The sequence below is a fragment of the Cephus cinctus genome, unplaced genomic scaffold (assembly GCF_000341935.2).
Source record: "Cephus cinctus unplaced genomic scaffold, Ccin1 Ccin1_scaffold2608, whole genome shotgun sequence".
In the NCBI taxonomy this organism is placed as follows: domain Eukaryota; kingdom Metazoa; phylum Arthropoda; class Insecta; order Hymenoptera; family Cephidae; genus Cephus; species Cephus cinctus.
This window is the reverse complement of record NW_014334309.1, coordinates 181751-203892: the sequence shown is the minus strand read 5'-3', so window position 1 is coordinate 203892 and position 22142 is coordinate 181751. Positions and strand designations below refer to the sequence as shown.

The 22142-nt window shown below is 36.3% G+C and overlaps 2 protein-coding genes across 7 annotated transcripts in view; one reads left to right on the top strand and one right to left on the bottom strand.

Annotated features, from left to right (window-relative positions):
* Positions 1-171: 171 nt before the first annotated feature.
* LOC107274297 (cationic amino acid transporter 4) lies at positions 172-10377 on the bottom strand. Of its 3 annotated transcripts, XM_015753301.2 has the most exons (14): positions 10241-10377; positions 8537-8710; positions 7606-8325; positions 7289-7501; positions 4948-5155; positions 4689-4851; positions 4352-4600; positions 3946-4281; positions 3633-3879; positions 3163-3562; positions 2860-3088; positions 2638-2799; positions 686-2579; positions 172-559 (listed from the first exon to the last, which is right to left on the bottom strand). In XM_015753301.2, exons 6-13 carry the CDS (start codon positions 4828-4830, stop codon positions 2398-2400), a joined length of 1947 nt encoding a protein of 648 aa, XP_015608787.1. In that variant the 5' UTR covers positions 4831-4851; positions 4948-5155; positions 7289-7501; positions 7606-8325; positions 8537-8710; positions 10241-10377; the 3' UTR covers positions 172-559; positions 686-2397. The 3 variants fall into 3 exon arrangements, with proteins under 3 accessions (XP_015608787.1, XP_015608788.1, XP_024947326.1); XM_015753302.2 differs by lacking the exons at positions 7289-7501; positions 7606-8325; positions 8537-8710; positions 10241-10377 and having other exon boundaries at positions 4689-4850; positions 4948-5129; XM_025091558.1 differs by lacking the exons at positions 172-559; positions 7289-7501; positions 7606-8325; positions 8537-8710; positions 10241-10377 and having other exon boundaries at positions 2437-2799; positions 4948-5131.
* Positions 10378-10721: 344 nt separating this feature from the next.
* Positions 10722-22142, top strand: part of LOC107274300 (synaptotagmin-5) — a 26091-nt gene continuing 14670 nt past the window's right edge. The window contains exons 1-4 of one of the 4 annotated variants that reach the window (XM_025091548.1): positions 18007-18246; positions 18321-18477; positions 18550-18569; positions 19945-20062. The gene's annotated coding sequence lies outside the window, so the exon portion shown is untranslated. Of the gene's footprint in view, positions 11031-11087; positions 11261-12768; positions 13018-18006; positions 18247-18320; positions 18478-18549; positions 18570-19944; positions 20063-22142 lie in introns of those variants that run through there. The other 3 variants (XM_015753307.2, XM_025091550.1, XM_025091549.1) reach the window with 3 other exon arrangements.

Here is a 22142-nt window from a genome sequence, read left to right as displayed (position 1 = left end):
CAGATATTACTGAACTGAATCCTAGCCATGAGACAGTTTGAATACGAATAAAAGAATCTGTACCCATAGTGTACTTTATATAACTGTTTGATATTCAGTTACTGAATAGGTGTCATAAAGTTACAATAATCTTTTTCACATAAGAAAGGAATAGATCAAACAAATAACGAATCCAATTGTTACTCTTTTTTTGTTATAGATACCGTTATTATATGAGTTGTATGTATTACTATAGTGTATCATTGTTAAGCGAATACATTATCATTCAAAGACGTATCATGCACTTGGAATCTTGATAGATTTTATTAATCAATACGTGTGGTTAAATAATATCCATAATAAAATAATATTAACGAAGAGGAGCGAATTAACCACAGCATCCAGGATTGGCTTGACGAGCAAGATTCTCAGCCAGGGATCTCTTGATAGAAGAATGCGTTGCCGCCGCTTCGGCAGACTCTTGTTTCGTTACTGTACTTCCGCTGACCGGAGGTGGAGTGCTGCTCGTAACAGGAGCAGCGGCAGCCGGAACTTCCTCTGCACCCCGCTGCACGTGACCCTGTAAAAACAATAAAAAATATTCACTACCATTAATTTATTCTATATCGTAATGACTATCAATCTCTAATGACAATATTGTATTTTCTCTATTAATTTTATATAAATATATATCAATTTGACATACCGATTTGCCATTATCATTCGTTGCTGCACGAGAATCAGTCACCGTTACTTTACCTTCTTCGCGACACTCGACCCTTTTTACAAATGCAAAACTGAGAACAGCAATTGCCAATATTATTTTCAGCGACATTTTTTCTTTAAAAATTCTTCACTTATTTCGTGCTACTTTCTTTTTCCCTCGACTTCACTTTGAGTACAGTAGGTCTCATGAGCTATCCAGCCATTTTATTCCAACCAAGTTTCATGCTTGTTTTTAACGTCCAAGACATTTCCTACCACGATTTGACATTTACTCTGACTGATTGAACAGAGTTTCATATTTATGTATCAATCGGTCATAAGAAACGAGAGTAATCTTAATCATTCAGACACAGGTACCTTGGCTGTCTCTTTAATTGGTTAATGGGCGACATTGTTTTGCTGCATTTTTCAAATAGGAATAATCCCAACCGCCTCGTAAAAAGTCTAATTATTCATTTCGCTCGTATAGGCACGATTGTACAATGTGTCTGCGTCGATCTATACTACGTACGTATAATATACTATATGTATATATATATATATTTATAACTGATATACAACGACCGGGTAACATTGTTTGTTCGATATTCGCTGTATAACGCGTATCTCGTATAACTATTTCAATTTATAAACGTTTAATTACAACCGGTTCAGACAACGACATATAACGTACGTATAAGGTTATATTATTGGACATTAAGCCGACTTTCTACAGAACTTCAGACTATCGTAGAAGAAACCTTTTGGATTTCTTCATAGTTTTCTTTTTGTACGATCTCATTTGAAACAATCACATTGTGAGATTTCAGTAGAATATAGGTAATTCATCGGCAATCTTATATGTATATCATAACATCTATGTACAGATAATGGATAAATGTAATATTTATGCGCAACCACGTTATCTCATTATTGTGCCGTATTTACATCAAAGACTGCTCCTTGAATTATGAAACAAATCCTCGATCATATAAAGATCAAAGCTATCGCGTTCGTATTCACATTTACAAATGGCGTTTCAATTGAAAAGGAAAACTTAAGGGAAGAAAGTTATTAATCAAATGTATGATAAAAGCGCGTAGGTTCTTGAAGATTTTGGATTTTGTGATCGATTGCGATTGCGGCCTCATCACTCTTTTTGTTTTTGGTACTGGAACACTTAGCATTAAGAAATCGTCCTTGTCGACGATCTATTGTCTCATTTTTGATACGATTATTATCATTAATAGTCTAGCTGTTCCCAAGGCACCCTTATTTCTTCATCAACGTTTAAATCATCTAATCATGCATAAGTGCCTGCTAAACAAGCAAGAAATGTTAATTGAATTGAAGAACTAATCCTTAACGCTTATCTATAGGCGTAATCGATTAATCATCAATAATTACGTATGGTAGATCGAACGTCGTTAATAAAATATTGTAAACATGATTAGTATCTTTTCTTAACAGAAATAAGCATCCCTGACGATCGAGGAGACTTGGGCCTTATTTGTAAGAACTCTACTGAAATTGTGCATTTCGAGTAAGTTACTGGTGATATTTCGATTTCAGCTGAGGGCAATGATTTTCTAGACGAATCGAAAAAGTGTCGACTGTCGCCAAGGGAAGTCAAAAACGGAAGGTTAAGAGAAAGAAAAATAACTTATTGATTTCGAAATTCTAATGAAGCTAATTGTATCTCTTCTTTCTTCTTTACTGAAGAAATTCCTCGTTGTTCAGAATGGGAACTTTGTCGCTTTTTTGACTGACGCGAAGAGTAGCGCCCCATTTGGCACCACGACCAGCTTCCGACGAAGCCATTAGAATCGAATAAGAATTCGGCGACACGGCTTCTTTACTATAGTGAATTCCGTACAGGAAGTAAATGAGGATGCCTGAAAAATCATTAAGATTACTCCTCTTGGTTCAAGTAGGATCTTATCGAGAACTTACCTACGATCATCCAGACCAGAAAACGCAGCCAAGTGAGAAGAGAAAGATGCAGCATCAGTGCAATATTAAATAATATACTCAGAGCAGGTATCAGTGGTACCATGGGAACTCGAAATTTATCACTCGGTGGATTTTGACGATAAGCAGAAATTACAAGCAGGCCTGAAAATAATATACGTTAGATAACCGTATGCTCGTTAATTAATTTTTATCACGACTTACATCCAATCAATGACACTATCAGCATCGCCAGACTGACGTAATCCCACCAGACTGGTGCAAAGGAAGTTTCCGTTAAAAGATGTATAAGTGCACAAAGTGGTACACAGGTTGTTGTGTAAAGTGTAATGGAAGCCACAATGGCAGTTCTTTTGTCAGTATGTTTCAAGAGATTGGCCAACCAGGCATATTGGAATCTCGGCTTGTCAGGTCCATCAGAAAATTCCAGTAGCTAAAATTGAATATCAAAGATATTAAAGATGCGTGAAAAAAGAGAAACGTTCCTTTCTAAAAATTGTTAATTACCTCAGATTCCGCAGATGCTACGCTGTTACATTCACTGTTGGAATCCGCACCCTCCGTAGGTGGTGAACCTGGAGTGCTAGGAGTTCCAGTAGGCGATGGATTAACAGCAGCAGGTTCAGGTCGATACCTAAGTACTATTACACTGGCTGAGACAATAGTATATGCTAGAAAAGTACCAATGGACATGAACTCGACAAGATGTTTAAGGTCGAACAAAAATGCAATGAGTGCACTGAAGAATCCACTAATCGCCAGATTCGCTAAAGGAATCTGAGTGCGTTTATTGACGCGACCCAGGAAGCCGAAGAGGAGGCCATCACTAGCCATAGAGTACATAGTCCTCGGTAACGAGAATAGAGAGCCGAACAAAGTTGTTGTCATACCGCAAAGAGCTCCAACACTAAAACCATATTAAAAAAAGTAATAATTAATATCTTTTACGTCAAAATACAAAACTCTTTTGCACTTACCTAATGACGTATTTAGCCCAGGGCATCCCGCGTGCGGAAAACGCTTCCGGCAAAGCAGCATTAGGATTGATACTCCAATAAGGAACAACCAGAGTGAGGGCAGCGCTGACTAGAACGTAACCTACTGTGACTATCGTCATTGAAAATCCTGTAGCCCATGGTATACTCCTTCCAGGATCTTTAGCTTCCTCGCCGGAAGTAGCAATGGAGTCAAAGCCGACAAAGGCATAGAAACACGTGGCGGCACCTGATACATAAAGAATAAGTAATCCTGCAATTAATGGCAAATAAACATTTATCAAATGACACTCACCAGCTAATACACCGCCAAATCCATAAGGTAAAAATCCTCCGTTCTTTTCACTCCAGTTGTCCAGGTCAGCATAATAAAATCCAAGAACTATCGTCAGTCCCATCACAGCAAGATTGACTAGTGTCAACAATGAATTGACAGCTGCTGATCCTTTGACACCAAGTGCCAATAATAATGCATAAACCAGACAAAGCAATGCTGCTAGAGGATCAGGATAATGTCCTAAAGGTTCTCCCATCGTGTGACCAGCCATTACACTTTTTGTAAAGTTACTTATTGCTCCTCCTGCCAAAGAATCTACGTAGCCGCTCCATGCCCTGGCTACGGATGCTGCGCCTAAGGTAACAAATTAGAGATAAGTAAAAATCTTTATAAACAGTAAAAATACATTTCTAAAAAAACGCACCTATCATATGCTCCAAAATGATATTCCAGCCAATGACGAATGCCCAGAATTCTCCAATGGACACATAAGTGTAGACGTAGGCGCTACCAGCCTTTGGTACTCTTGCGCCAAACTCAGCGTAACACATTGCAGCCAATAAGGACGCAAGACCAGCGAACAGGAAGCTGAGGACGACGCCTGGACCAGCTGTGTCGTGGGCGACGGTTCCAGTTAGCACGTAAATTCCGGCTCCGACCATATGACCGACACCTGCAATTAATCCAGGAATCGTTATTAGCTCAGTACAATATAAAAATTAAGGAAATTATTCGTACCGGAAGTAATGTCTTTTCCTTACCGAGGAGAGTTATGTCGAACGTAGAGAGACATCTTTTTAATGGAGTTTCCATAACGTCACCCTGGAGCTTTTTTGTACGATTCATTTTAGCACATATTCCGGACATCACGTGGCCCAGAATCATCCGTCGAACGGATGGCATGGTATTGTCAGTTCTTCGATCCTTCAATTATATTATTGTTATTATTGAATTAGATACTGATTGAATGCCTCAAGTGAGTATGTGTTGGATAATTGATATGTTTCTAACAGAACTCACCTATTGGTTCACAATTTAATTCTTTCTTAGAACCTTAGTAGTCCTAAATGCTATTCCGAATAATAGCTATGACAATCTCACTTTAAGAATCCTTGTGAACTCCTGCCTAATGGACGACGGTGACGTCGCGTGGAATGTCGACGCTATACGCAAACTCCGCTTTGCGATCAATGTAGCTCCAAAAGCTTTTCGTTACGTCATTTAATGGCTGGGATTTTCAAGAACGAAAATTGATATCGTAATCTGTACATTTTTAAATTAGACAATCGATCACGTTACAGATATATTCACCATTCTTTGTATTTCATATAAGTACCATATTAAGTATTTTATATCTTTTTAAGCTTTCTGTACAATTTGGCTATTAAACCAGTGTCTTATATATTAGAAATATTTAGTGCTTTTTTAATTTCATCTTCAATTATTGGTATTACGATATAAATAAGGTTTCTGCTTTTTTTCTTCTAGTACCGAATAAGTAGTACCATAGCTGTTATGATGGTATATAACGATAATGAAGTAACTGCTGCTTGAGCTCATAGATGGCACGGAACACGCGTGAATACCTGGTCTAGTTATCTTCCGTCAATGATTACGTTTCCATCCGTAGAATTTAGAGAAGATTAATCAATCATGAACAACATTTCAGAAGAATACACGAACGTGATTGATTCATTCTATTTTAATTCTGTGGACGGAAACGTAGACAATGGTGACTGTGGCCCGTACAAGAATTTCCCATTACCAATGGATTTTGTCAAGGGTTATGTGTGGTAAATCAATGGAAAACCATTCGTTACCTGTAGCCTATAGTTGCTGCATACTTTACTGCCCGACGGTGCATATCTCGCTTAAGGTATTGTAGAAACAGCTATCCTAATCTTGTAGTGCACTATGGGCAATGTGAAGCAGTGGCGCCAACACTTGGAAAAAAAATCAGTGAAATTCTTTCGATCTTCCTTTCATGTAGATAATTATTCCCTTACCTATCCATATACCGTCTCGCAAGTGACTAACCTCTAGAGACAAGAGGCGAATAACAGGAGGACGTAAGCCTAAATATCATATGCTCAGGCATCCATCACAAGCGCGTCATGAAACATAAGACAAAAAAGAAAAACACAAAACTTATTTACGCAAAGGTGAACCGTGAAATAACTTCTGAAATATCTGTTCTCGAAGCTCTGGGGGCTTTTGTTATAAGTTTGATTTCAGCGCCCTTTATAACACTTAGTTTACTTACTGTTTAAATGCAATATCTGAGTGAAAGCATTAGCGTTAAAAAGTAGACAAAGCATGATGGAAGGTCTGTAGGTTTCTCCTCTAAGATGGCAACGGCAGGCGTTACGCGAAAAAATGTTCACAGAAGTTTTGCTAGTTCGAAAGCAAAAGAACAACGTTAATAAAATTTGGAAGTCACATGAAAAACAAAAAATAGAATAACAAGTATTACTAGAATTTTCGAATATTTCATATGATACAAAAGAGGCGTGGCCTATTCAATGGCGTGTCTACGGAACAGTCAATTCGACAGTGCCGGAAAAGGATATTCCAGTCAGCAGTGTGTTTGTCATTGTCCTACGCATACAAGTCTCGATAAATCTGTCTCTCTTAGACTTATGGGGGGTATAAAAAATTACAAAAATCTTACTTCCACACCCTTCCTGATCGGTCGATAAATTTCATGTCTCCTAAAGAATATAGAATCATTCTTGCTATCAAAGATACAGGAAATTATTTATTATCTAAGATCCATAATGAAGAGACTGCTTTTACGATTTTGTCAACATTATTCTCACGCGTATTAAACCTTTATTGGTGGATAGCTAATTTATTGGCGACAGATTTATCACGTGCGAGGTATATCTATATCCAACTTTTATCGTGGATCGTGCAAAGTACCTTTTGTGCAATTTTATTGTAATTAGGAGACCTGACTGAATTTCAGAGCTGTTCTTGTTGTCGCCGTATAGTCACAATATACCGAATTCAAAATGCAAATTGCCTTTCAACTGAAGCGAATGTCTCAAATCAGTGTGTCGTATAAGCAAAAAAAAATTCCCTATGACTGTGCAGAAAGAGACTAAAAAATTTATATACAGAATTCAAGGATTTTTCATATTTTATATATAAAAAATAAAATATAGTTTACGCAATATAAAATTTACGCAATAACGGTTGGCCTCTTATATTTTCAGAAGCCTAAATTTCCCATGGGAGTAGAATTATTTCGATACTTCAGAACTGCCCCGAGTGTCACTAGAAAAAATTTTTAAAAACAGCCTCAGCTCATAGGCTTCCTACTTGTTAGACTTGATACAAATTATATACATCTACGTACATCGTACTTTTATAAATACAGTTTGACCATGAATTACGAAACCTCTGCAGCCCATGTGAGATAGGTTTCAGAAGATGATATAACTTTCTGGAAATTTTACAGTCTTCGGGTCTTCCTCAATGTCCTTTTCATCAGTTTGCCAGTGGCCGACCCCAGATTGAAATGGGTTGTTCACGTTCCGGGTTTCGTATCTACCGCACGTGACATTGGCATCTATTGAAAGAGAATTCAATCTGTTTAATCGAGAAAATTGGTACCTTCTTCGGTAATGAATCTGACAATATTGACGTGTCTGTTAATGATGTTTAAGTATTTACCTTCATTAGATATGTCAGTCACAATACCTTAATATTCCTTAACAATGGATTTCGACTGTCATTACGTAATTTGTATTTCAAAAATATTTGCTTCAGCTGATTTGATCCTTTCATGGTTCTTTCTTCTTGGTCCTTTTTCTTATTTTTGAATTTCATGTACCGCCCATTTCTCCCAGAACGGAAAGGTTTCATATAAAACAAAGGAAACATGATAATTCTGGATAGTGATAACAATTTCCGAAAAAGAACTTTTGCGCGATGCCTGCTGCTTCTCAGTGTCGTCGTTCGATACGTGTGAATTTTGTGAAGCAGTAAAATTTATCTCTTGTCGAAATAATAAAACGTCGCAACAAGAGAAAAGTATTCTCGTATATTTTACTTGACTCTCCTTCCCAATCACAGCTGATTTTTTTGTGATTTGAATTTCTTTCAGAAATCGTCCTTCTAATATTGACTATATTTCTAGTCAAAGCGTTAGGTATATCCTGCCGTGAAGAAGTAAAAGGTTGTTATTTTAGAAATGATTCTTGATATTCCACTGAATAAATATATACGGGTGACTTGAGCAAATATTTATGAGACAGCTCTGCTTCTTCTGGACTTATTTATTTTGCCACCTTCAGCCAATTTAAACTTTCTCCGTTACGTGTCTCTCAATGATATTTTCACAAGAATATCTTTGGTCGCACTCGATAGGACCTACAGTATTTTCCATGGACACTAAATAAGATAGAAAAATATTGAAAATTCAATTTAGTACACTATTCGCATATAGCTCTTGTATTATCAATATTTTTAATACATTTTTACATGATCACAAATCCAAGTTAAAAGTGAAACTAGAGATTTGTTCGCGATTATATTGATAAACAATTTTATTTATAAATAACAAAGATGATATCGAATTCTCCTATGGTATTCCAGTACATACCTTTCCACTGAGATGAAATCCAAATTCAATGAGCTCAGTTCGAATATCAAATCAATTTCTATTTGCAGTGTTACGGATGACTAGTAAATGTATTCCCTTTTTATTGTACCGCACGAGAGATCACTATGAAGAATCCTGACAGCAAGGTAAACATCAAACTCTGCGTACTCCATACTGGAAAATAAATTAATATAAATTAGATATTTCAGTCGAAAATTCAAAGTATGATGAAAGAATTTTTTGTTTTAATAAAAAAAATTAATATATTACATCACGAAACTTTTCAACGGCCAATCACGATGAATATCGGAATAACACATTATTTATTAATACGGTATAAAATTTAAAAGGTTTTACTATCACATCAATAATAATTATCTATTCTATTATAATTAATTGTATATCAACCTTCATATTCACATATTCATATTCACATACGATAACGAGTCTATCTGTTTGATCTTTTGTCAGAAAGCAACGTATACCAGGTGTTTCAACCGAAACGCATACCTGAAGTTAGCGAGCTCATTTGATTCTTCTGGTAAAACCATATTCAGGTGGTGAGTTTGGACTGAATCACCCGGTATAGTTATTATGGATTGAAAGCAGTAATATATTCATTGCCATTTTTTTTTATAATGAACACAGCACATTAAAATAATGACAGTAATGAAGCATACGGCTGATGCTTGGAAATGGATTTTTTATTTAATCTGCAGACTGCCGCACTTTTTCTCGATTTTTTCCAATATTTAGAATATATAACTAATAAGGTGGATGATGGCCCAATCGCCGGCCATGTACCATTAATCGTCTGTTGTGTTATAATACTGTAGATTTTGCTATAGTCAAAGCACACACTGACGATTACTGGCACATGGCCGATGATTGGGCCATCCGCCCTATACCGTTTATTATAATAAGTAAGAAAAGTCTAGCGACGTGTTTTGCGCCTGTATAAAGACGTTCGTCGAAATTAAAGCTTTAAAGCTTGATGAAGTTTCTTTTTTTTTTCCAAGACGAGATGAGCACTTAAAATAAGTAACAATATCGACCATTTCAATTCTATTTGAAAGCCTTGAAAGAAAATTTTTATTAGTTGATTATTCTGTGTTATTATATTTTTAACAGTTTACATACATTTTGTAGATATTGATACTCAAAGCGATAATTATTTCTTAAAAATGTTCATTGTCTACAGATATTCATAAAATTTCATATTTTCCATAAGTTTTCATTAAATGGCTTTAGTAATTTCTCTGAAACTTTTGATATGTGAATACATAGGTGAATGTATAATGTACAAATATATATTGGTTATGATAGCAATAAAGGCATAGAATTTCAACGCGGTGATTTAAATGATTTTGAAAACTTCATTATATGTATATACATACGTAGCAGTAGGTATTGAGTTTCAGAGAGACACGCGTTTCATATGAAATACATAGAATATGAGAATGTAATAAAATGTTGACTTAGCATATGGAGTACTGATAATTAAATTTTGTACATGAAATCCTAACAGCGTTATTTTCATGATTATATGTATTTGCCTCGTAGCTACTGTCAGTAAGACAGATTCTCCGCCATCTTGTGCATTCGAAGTGGAAAATCACACACGTTTTATTATTGCTGCACGGACAGCATGGCCACTGGTTAAAATTCCTAATAAGGTAGATGCAAATATTAATCTCCGGTTACCTTAATATTCACCTCGCGAATTGCAGCATCAGTGACATCTGGGGCAGTGGTTTAACCTTAATTTATTCCAAAGAGCTTGGATCGAATGTCAGGATGCCGCATCCATATGTATGTCAGATCGTATTATTAGTACACCTCTTTATCATTGAGAAAGTTTAATTGGCAAATCACAAATTACATTCGAAGTCAGCGCCATCTTCCAGAGGACCTACGAACTTTTTTCTTTTGGTATTAACATTTTCAGCTTACTTCTGCCATGATAACTTTTATATTCTTAATAACCTGTATATTAATTAATTCTCAGATTCCGCAGGAATATGAAAAAGAGACAAAGCAGCATATGAATATTTTTACTGTACGGCAAGTTTGGTAATTATTACGGGAATTTCGAGTGATATAAATGTTTAACAGTCGATTTTCGACATTCGCCCACGAAGATGGTAATAAGATCAGACCGATAAAGGTCAAGGGTCGTCAGAATTTCGAAGGGTGGTTGTGACTCCGAAGGTGGGGGTTTCACTTCCTCCTATCACACGCAGCTTCCTCTCTCTCTCTCTCTCTCTCTCTCTTTCTTTCCCTCCATTGACGCCATTCCTACCTAGCCCTTCCAATAGAGTGTAGCACGGAACTGGCGAGTCAGTCGTGAATGTGCCGCGAAACGGTATCGACACCCATTCGTTCTCGCTTCCAGAATTTAGTAATATTTTACAATCTGTGACGTCTCATGAAGATCCAATTTTTTTCGATAACGCGAAATCATCTGGAAACTTAATTTGACATCAAGTTTCAAGTAAGGGTTGAGTCTATGGCTCACTCGTTACTCGTGTTACGTTTGCTTTATTGCTAGGGACTTACATGTACCGAACTTGAGCGGTTTTGCTTTCCACTCGGTTCATTTCAATTTGAGTGACATCGACGTGACGGGACTGCGGCAACCCTTGGCCGATGCGAGACGCAAGTTTTCGCCTGTCTGTCAGCAATCACTCGTCAGCATTCATCTGGAGAATTTTCACGTAATTGGTAAGTAATTGTCAATACTTCAATTAATTATATTACATAATGTTTGTTCTTAAGATCTTGATAATAATTTGATGTTTAAACGAATAATCATAGTTGATGTTGTAGGGTTCTAATGAAAGTAAGGTTAGGATATTAATAGATATAATTTAGTTTATTTTCTTATTCTTTTTGAATAAGCAGTTGCTTAAAAGAATGATTACTTGGAAATATTGACTTCAATTCTATGAAAATGATGACAGATGTTCGTTAAGTCGATGGTAACGCTATCCTATGACGTCATTACAGATAGCAATAGCAAATAAACAAATTCCAGCGAAACGAATATTAAATAATTGAATAATTCTTGAGATAGGAACCAAGTGATTTCTTATCGATTTAATGAAAAAGAATCAAGCACCTTTGCCAAACACATTCGTCTTGCGTATCCGTAGAAAAATGTTATACTGGCAATGGTTTTTTTTATCAAAGGTAATGAATGATTTTCCATTGACTTCAGTTGAAATACCATATATTACTTTTGTGAAAGAAACCACTGGCAATGAGAAATTTTCCTAAAGAGTATGTTCTTTTAAATTATCCGGAATATATAAACATATTATACGAAAGCGTCGTAGGTACGTCAATTAATCGACCGGTCGTCAGTTTGCGTTTTTCATTAGATATCTAGTATTACATGTCAAATCATTATATAATATTAAACAAAAACTTAAATTATTTCAGAATTCGAATCATGGTAGGAAAGAGCACGCGATATGAGTTATGATAAGTAAAAACGATAGGAAACTTCTGAGTTAGAAGAATTAATAGTATATCGTGAGAGTCTCAAATAGAAGAGAAGGAAAGACGTTAGGTGAAATGAAATAAGACGCGAAAGACGTTACCTTACATTCGAAAAAGATTCGACAAGTTCGTGCGGAATATCGTCCTGAAGAATGATGACATAACATAACCCCAAACATACATAGCCATGTAGGTAGTTATTCGTATTGGCACTCTCGTTCAACTTGATTCGTGATGCAGCATAGTTACGGAAGAGGGTTGGAATTATTGTCGATAGTGCCCCTGATATGTTCGAAATGGCGCCATTATATTGGCGCCTCGTCCTTTCCAGCCAATCCACTTCATCTGGCTAAAGTTCTACATGAGTCATATCTGATGTATTAAATTATTTTACAATTTAATGAAGTTATAATTCTTATAGTTCTTATTATAAGACTTTGTAATTGTTTTACTGGCTTCACTTTATTCAAGCTTTGATGATATCAGTATCTGTATTACAACTTGGGAAGAAGACTGCTGTAGTCAATAAGTTAGTTAAAGTTTATAAAGCGCGACAAAGGAACGTGAGCTCTTTTATATGTTCCAGAAGCTGGACTAAGAAATTGTAAGTTATTATTGCGAGTAAGTGTGTTTGAATATTAATCACAGCTCGCTCCATAAAGTTATTTTGAATGTCGCTTGGATCACGCAGTAGAAGCAATGCGCGCGCATCGAGATGACTAGTCGCGTTTACTCTCGTTAAAAGTTTCCAGTGGCTGTGTCTGACATTCGGTTTTATGAAAGTTTGAAAAGCATAAAGACGAGTATGAGCAATATATTAGAAATTACAAGTTTTCATATTGGCTTCTACATTACGCATATACGTTTGATGGAAATTTAATGGCGTGCTTGGTGAACTTTATCTTTCCCAAGGTTGAAATGCGTCTGGAAATTCTCAGATTACATGTGGAAATAACTATGATATTTTTACGATTAAGGTAAGGAAAGAACTCAGTGCAATATAATATTTATGTACGTTTATTTGGAAAAGGACCGCATAGCGGTTTAAGTATTTTTCAGAAGAACGGATCCAATGGACAATCGATAATCGATTTTCTCATTTCTTATTCTCCCCCTCGCTTCTCGCCCTCTTTCTTTTGAAAACTTTATACATCTTCTGCACAATGTACTCGCTGCCAATAGGATTATGTTCTTGATAGCTAGAGTATAACTCGATGAAAGATGATGCTCATGACCTTCATGACTGAACCTAGTGAATTGAATATAAAACTGAAATATTTCTTACAAACTGCATCTCGCTCACTTATTTATTTCACATACATTCTGATATTAATGTGCGTTTGCCTTTCTTGAGCATATAGTAATATACAATTAGTAAATATATGTACTATGCTATACAAGTATTATATTGCCTGTGGTTCAGTGCAGTCGTGCTTTTGATTCGTTCTGTTTCATTCCGTTCGCGAAATCAAAGCTTGCAAATTTCTCTTCAGTATTTTTCTATACGCCACAGTCTGATTATATTATTTAAAATATTGGCTTTCTCATGTCGTTACATGCTTATTCTTTTCATATTGATCTACATTAATGAAACAAATATTCAGATCAGGAAATGTTGAAGCGCTCTGCCCTAATTGACAGGACTGAAAGTACGAGAGTGTCGTACATTTTTAAAACAACTACTTTCACCCTAAAGGACCTTTTTATAGCTAAAAAGAAAAATGACTTTGTACTCAAGTTAAAGCTTTCTTGAAACTAGTAGGTGTGCTATGGATTTTTTTTAATGCTCGTATCGCTGACATAATCTCTTTAGATCGAAAGACATTTTGAGTAAGTTTAGGTTAAGGTGTCATGATTTATAAAATATACTCGACGTCCGCCGAAGTCACTGTTGATCGAGACACGTAATCAAATTTAATTGAACCTTGAAAATTCGTTTCTTTCATGTTGAAAACTGAAACAAAGAAAGTAATCAACGATCTAATTGCAAGTTTTTGGAATCGATCGACGTATCCTCATGGAAGTGACACTGAATTGAAAGATAAATTATAAAGAAAACGGGCGAGTTAATTAATAGCTACGTCGACCTCCATGAACATAGTTTTGATATTAATTTCCGAAGGTATGATTTTAATAGTTGAAAAGTTGAGCCGGAAATACACGATGGTACGATATGATATAATATAATTATGTTACTAAATGCTAATAATAATAATTAAATGAATCCACGGTTGCCACGGCGAAGAAAGTATAGCTGAAGCCTTACAGAGAATTGAATTGAATCTCTACGGCAATCTACTTTGCTTTGATTAGATCATGCAAGGGTAAATTTTCAATTGCTAACTACTGATAGAATTTTGCTTGAAACTCCAAGGAATTACGTGAGTCTGTTAATCAGTTTCAGTAGGAAGATGAGGAAATTACGAAGTTATCATTACTGGCGTTGCAACCGGATTCAGAGACTGATTGATTTTCATATATATTTTCCGATTCATCGTATCGATATTGATTAATGAATCTGGGAGGTAATATAATAGGGAAGAAATATTTCTTACAGAGGAATCAAAATGGGAGGATCAATGAAATTTTCTGTTTCATTTCTTTTGCCATTTTGAGCTTAATCTCGGATTTCCTATGATGAAATGAAACATTTATCTTGAAACTCAACGCGGAGGCACTAGTATAGCTGGTAGCTACACGAGTCAATCAATAGTGAACCTTTGGGGTTTCCTACGAAATTACGTATCTGGGAATTGAATTGGTTGGTTTGAATAATATTAAATATTAAATTGTCTTATGATAATTGAATGGTTAGGATATTCAGTGTAAAAATACAAATATTAATGACATTGCAAACAGTAACAAACATTTTTTTTTTATTGATAAGGTAAGAACAACAATTCTAATTAAGCCACGAAGACATCTCGTATCAGTGAATTTGAAATTGTACAATTCAGAGGGAAATTTTGTATGAATTGGAAAAAGAGAAAGGACGGAATTAATAAAGTGAAATTTCTTTAACTTGACGTAACAAAACAAGCAGAGCAAGATTAAATAATAGAAAAGTCAAAGCATGACAGTTCATGAAGCGGGTCTCACGTTGTTCCGATAAAAGTATGGCGGGTGAACTTCGTTTGCATCTTCTTTGTCTGACATTTGTTTTTAAAAAAAAGTGTATTAAAAATGGTTGGCTCAAATGTCAGACCGCTTTTTGTCAAAGTATTAGAGATTTGGTTAAAATAATTATTGAATGATTGTGCTCGTTACAATTTTTCCTACCTCTCGTTACGTGGGGGATGATGGCGCGAATCTACACGGGCAATTAAACTTTGAACTGATCACTAACGTCGCCATGGAGTAACGAGCGTTCCGCACGGTTGCAATTTATGTTGGACTCGTTACGAGAATTAATGGGAGAAAAGGTATTGTATAAAAAAAAAAATGAAAAGTGAAAACTTTTTTTTTTTTTTTCAAGGATCAAAACTCCAGTGTGAATGTCTTGTGGTATAATTGAAAATAAAGATCTTGTTTCCAGGGATCCAGAGGATATCTCAAATAGCACAGGTGACCTGTTTGCGAGGGAAGAAGGAAAATATCGAAGAGGGAGATGATAAAGGACAAAGATAATGAAAAAGTGGGAGAAGGACATTGATGCCGTTCGCTGAAAAAATTATATAGGGAGTAAAAATCGGTTTTGACATATTGCCACTAGGAGGCCAGGAGCATCCCTTAAAGAAGTGGGACTAATGATAATTTGAATGACGATAATAATAATGATGACGAAATTTGTAACAACCGAGCCAAGAGCGGATCTGAGAAAAACTATGAAAAAGTAAAGAACCAAGCACGTCTCGTTCAAAATGTCGTTTATTTATATTTGGGGATGAAGTGCGCTTTAGAAATTTGCGCGATTCAGTCCTACCGAGATTGAGCTTTAAATATTCGTGTTTTCATGCTAATGTTGATTATCAATATCTCGCGGACAATAGTTGTCTCGTGTCGCCATTGTCAGTATCGACCCATCTGACCTTTTTTCCGCAATCTTCCTCAAACGGCTGCTACAGCTTTTTATTCGTGTCGCTCTTATTATATTAGGAAATACATTTTTAATTAAATTAAAAAATTTTTAACCTGCTCTAATCGTATTTTGCGATCTACAGCAGGTCCTCGCTGGGCCGTACAAGATTTCAGAATTTTTAAAAAAATTTCTTAATTCCGCAAGTCTTCTAAGTTTGACATTCTTTTAGACGTGGAATAGGGAAGCTCTCGATACACGTTCAGTATACGACCTTGATACATGCTCGATACCTTATGTGGGTTTGATGCGGACGTGTGATGCACCGTGTGCAGATCTGATCCAAAGTACTCGGAAAGTCTAAGACAACGTAGAGACCTCGAGCAAGGATGCTGCAGGCACGTGCAGCAGCTCCGGAAAACACGATTGGTCGGGCTGATATTTCGATTTGGGTTTTCGGCACGAATTATTTGCTAATCGAAACTCACCTCGATGGACGCCTATTCGTCTTAGGCTTTAATATCGTCATGCTTGAAATTCCTATAGAATTCCAAAAGCTTCATCCGTGTAACTTTGATCGTTAAATATTAATTACAACACGGCAGAAGGCTAATGAAAATTGGAAAAATATGTAATTTCTAGTCACTGCACCCCCTCCCCCCCCATCTCCATTACTTAGAGGTAAAGTTTAAATTATCAATTATCCTACTGAGTATTTGCATATATTTAAATTTTCCAGAAAGTATATGTATCTACTACGTGAGAAAATTCTGAAATTTTCATGAACTTGAAATTTCACTCTTCACGTTAAGGATAAACGTTTACTTTTGATTTTTTTTTTTTGTTATACGTTATATCAGAATTTTTCGTTTCCTTTTTATTGCGAAGTATGTGACGCCATGGGGACTATGAATTTTTTAAAGTGAAAATAAAAAAAATATGAATCCATATGGACGCCAGTGTATGATAAGGGTATACAACGTGGAAATAGGAGAGAAGAGAAGCGGAACAAGTGGCGCCCCGGGTATGAGAGACTGAAGGGAAAAAAATGTAATTAAATTTCCACACTGCAGTTCGAAATGCACACTTTTCAGAGGAAAAATAATGAAATTTATGTACAACATGGAAGAAAAACGAAAAAAATTTTGCCTCTACATATAATGTTAGAGTTGGAAAAAAAAATAGTTGACTGAATATTTTTTTTTTGTAAATCAAATGAAACTCCATTTGAAAATTTTCCAATTATTCAAATGACAAGTACTTAATCATAATTGAAATAGCGCTGTACGTCGGTCGTTTTCTTCGATCAACCAGTTTAGCTTTTTATTATTCTTCCCCGACAGCTTAGAGGCTTAAAAGTTCGCAAGTTCTGTTACTACCGAATTTTTCCGATTTTTACTTCGCCCGATCAAGCTGCTCGTTAGCGTCAGGAGCAACGGATAACAAAAGATTAGATAAGGATAGGATCGATGAGGAATTTACAATTTTCCCATGAACAACAATCCCGTATCAATGATGACTTTACGAGCCTCCAATACGCACGAACGCCAATCAATAAAAACTTTCTTGTTCTATTTTTATTTTTATTTCCGCTCGATACGATACCAAAGGTATTCGATCTTTGATAAATCTAATTAAAAATGGAAAATAGCTTTTTCTTCCGATACGGTGTACGAGTAGCAGAGGCTAAAAAAATTTGACTTATAATATATTTCTCTCTCGTTATAGGTAAGGGAATAACTCCGAGGTATTATCGCTAAATCTACGTATCGCAAGCTCGATTAATTAATCGTCCTCGTTAATGGTTCCAGGGGTGAGAATTTTGGTGGCATTCACGTAAATGACGTATGACAAATGGCTCATCCGATGAGAACAATAAATTTGAGGAAGGTGCCAGATAGTAGAGGCCAAATAGTCATTGTCTCTATAGTAATCATACGAAACTTCTCGTTCTCAACGATTAGTATTATAGTCATGCCTTCCATGGCGTTAAGCATTACTTTTGTACAATACTGTCATTGAGAACGAGACATATCGTAGAATCTCGATGAAACTTCGTTCGCCTTCGATGGGCTCGCTTGATCTGAAAACTGGATGCAAAGGTAAATCAATAACTACAAAGGGAACTGCAGTCTTATCTTGGGAAGCCACTGCGCGTGATGCTGGCCTCACGATTCACGCCGAATGCAAAGTTAGCATCTCATTTTAAGAATTTATTTTTCCTAAATGACCAAAACTTTTGATCAAATTTTTGAGGAACTATAGAACTGTGCCGGATCTAAAGGAAACCCGTAGTTTCTTTTGGATGGCCAGCACACGGGATGCCAACCTCATGATCACGGTGCAACGATCGACGCTGTCGATGTCAGAACTATTCAGTATCCGTACGGTATCGTTTGTGGGTTTTTCTGTTGTTGTAAAGGTGACAACCATTTTTAAGACAAGTCGACTGTCGCTTACTGTACCAAATTACTAACGGTTTATATAATTTCAGGAGTTGGCGTCGTACTTATGGTAAGGACGAATTCTGGGACGAATCGTGTGCTATTTCACAAAAGGATATTACGTCAGGATTAATATGGCTGGATTACATTACAAATGACCGTGCTTGTTATTGAGCTTCCTCGATAATTCTATACCGCTGTGTTGTATTGCTCGATCCATTTCTACTACCACGCGTTATAACAGCCCGTGTCAAAGGACGATCGCTTATGGCTCTAACGGGAGTTTCTGTTCGGACAAATTATTCAAGCGATTCGTGAGAATTGCTTTCATGCTCGTTTTCAAAATTTTGTCGAACCTCTTTTTGGGACATCGACAAAGCGAGACAGTTTCGCGTGAAATGGATTAAATAAAAATTGGTACCCACAGAGAGAGAGAGAGAGAGAGAAGATTGAAAATTAGAATACGAGAAACAGGAAGCTGGTGTAGCTCGGAGTTAGGGAAGTTTGCGAAGCTTCCAATAGATTGCGCAAGTTTCGTTAAGGAGGTACATCTATCAAAACAAATCCAACTAACCAATCTCAAATTCTATGGATTTCTTAGCAAGTAGATAATTTTCGTGCGTCCAACTTTTTCTAAAAGATGGATTGTCCTGTTTATTAGATATACCGAGTGAAAGTAACCCTAAATGCCGCAGTACATATATATTTGTCGTGTTAAATTAACCTCGTGGATTTCGACTTCTGAACGTGAAAAAAAAAAAATAAAATTTTATACAATTGTTTCACATTAAGAATTCACATTACGACTACCAAAGTATTCTTCTTCAATGAAGACAGTTTCAATTATTTCAATGATGACATCTCGTATAGCAAATATTTTTAGAACGGCGTCGTTATACCCTTGACGAAAAACCATTGGCAATGGACAATCTCGCTGCGGGTATCACAGGCAAGCTTAGGAGAAGCTGCAGGGGCGCAGTAGCGACAGGGCCGCGACTACCACTGAAAGGGCCCTTTATTTGTTTACCCCCCTCTGGTCGCAACTCATTCTAATTCGAAACTCGTTGCTGACAGGGAAGCAGCTTAGCCTCTTCCCTTACTCCATTCTCTTGACTCTGTTGTTTTTTCGCCGTTCCGTTCCCCATTTACAATGCGTCCACGAAAATCCCGACAGGACTTAAGGAGTCACATCCTTGAATTCGTTTCCATTAGCCTCGACGTCAGACTCGCTCAAGTTAATTGTCAATAATTTGAATTTCTGTTTTGATGATTATTTTTCAAAATCAAATACGACAATTGAATGAGAATAACGAGTGGTAATGAAACATTTTATATAATTGAATTCTCGTGTAAACTTAACGAGGGTCCAGACGTGACCTCTAATTGTAGGTCGGACGATAGTGGAAAGTGTTAAGGGACTGAAATTATGAAAGATATTATTCTAGGACGAGGAGCTAGCGAGGCTGGGATCAGGATGGTTGGATATCACCATAGAGATATAAGTGGGCTAGGAGGCCCAGAAGCAATTTCGAAAGACTGGAATATCAAATACGTAATTACAAGGTAACTTCCAGGTCTAATTTCTCTCTGACAAATATCTTTATCAAATCCACGTACAATTGTTTATTACTATTTTTAGTTATTATATAGTAATGATATTAAACAGTGACTACCTTGTCGTTCTACCTTGATAATGTAGAACCAGATAGGTTAAAACTCCAATGGTAGGTGATCCAAGGCCTAGGCGCTCTTTAACCTGGAATTGCAAAGAAAAAATGATCAATTAAATGACTTTGTTATTTTTGAAATTTCGAAATTGATGAATAGCCCCGAAAAATGACTTCGATGACGTAACGAGCGAAAGGTAAAATTTTATTAAAATTTTTCCTCCCTATCACCTTTCATTTTGATACAACAGTACACTTTTGTGTTTCAGCTTATTTGTTAACTTCACTCGTGTCAGCGTACCGAGTCGCGGTGGAAGGGAGAATATTAGCTTATTTAGCCAGCGACGAAAACATCACAAGCGAATACGAGCGTTTACTTAAATTATATTTACCTGACCTAGAAGTCGATTATTATTTTTTTCCATTAAACTATATAGCCACGTGCAGCAAGCTGAGACAGACACGATATCCATATCCGTTCTGATATAAATAAATAAAAAAGAAAAATGAAGATTTTAAAAATTTTTAAAAATTCTCTCCACCCTGATGGAACGATGGAGATATTATATATCAGAAAGATGCTGAAAGCATATCCATTACTAATATCATTCATATCCGTTTCACTCGTCCAAATTTGAATACGGAAGTCAAGCTCTCGACTGTATGAAAATTTATCCTGTCAATTTATTCCCCCCAAAAAAAGAACAAAGAAAAAAAAAGTCATCTTCCACAGACGCTGAATTTTCATGCCTAAGATAACTCTCGTTTCTCCATTGTAAATTAAGCTGTCGTATCGTATAGTTTCTTTTTTCTTTTATTCAAATCCCAATTAAACTTGCCGCCAAAATAATATCGAATTTCTCGTATGGTTTCCAAAGCCACTTGATTCGTGAACATTGCACTTGCTACACGACACGAGGAATGCTTGTACAATTGTTTAGAGATTCCGGTGAGAAGGGGATGAAGGGATGACAGTAAGAAGGGGGGTATAATGAAAAGTATAAACATCGTGGGTCCTCGCGGGTGGGCTTTATTAAGCCCAAAGGTCCACTGGAGGGAGATTGGGGTAGTAGGGGTGAATGGGAGTGTGATAAATGAAATTACTGGTCAGCTATTTGTATTAGTTGAAATTGAACCAACGTATTATCAATGTTTAAGCCTTCGTCTGTATTTGGCCCTTGAGTTCTCATCTCGAATTACCCTCGTCCCTAAAACAGGCAGGACCCTTCGCTTTTGAATTTTTCCTAATTCAAGTTGAAATTTGTTATTGCCTTTATTCGCTCACCGTGGCGAGAGCATGCTGTGGTGTCTTTCTACAGTGAAATGTGCTGCAAAATCAACTTGACCTTTGACCCTGCCCCGTATACGTGTTAACAGGATTTGCGGTTTAGCTAAAGAAAAATCATTTTGAGAAAATATTCATTATAATCGTATAACCATTATAATCAGGCGGATGTATAGTACGAATATCGGAATTTCAATTTTTTTTTTTTTTTATTATTTTGACGTAAAATCGTACGTGGGAAATATTGGTGCGCTGTGGGAAAAGAAAAAAAATAAATTTTTCCCGATTTCGTTTAAAATTCTTACCACCTGCCGTCGTCGCGGTTAAATGTAATTTAACTCCGAAATTTCCCAATTTTATATTAAAGTCGGGCGATCCCGCGCTTACAGCCAACAAATAAATTTGACACCCTCGAGTTACGACACGGTTCTGACAATTCTATTGTACCAGCCTGGGTTATTCGCAAATTACAGTACAAGTATAATACTGTCGTTTGTGTAAATTGAAAGATTATATATGTTTAACGGTAAACACAAAATTTATATTGTACACTAAACGAGGTATAATCTTATTCGTAACTTAGAAGGATTTGTTTACAATGATATTCCGAAGGACCATTCTTTTCTTTTCTTTCTGCCATTATTGCCATTAGTGTTCGATATTTTTAGGGATTTTGGGGAGTGGGAGTGGG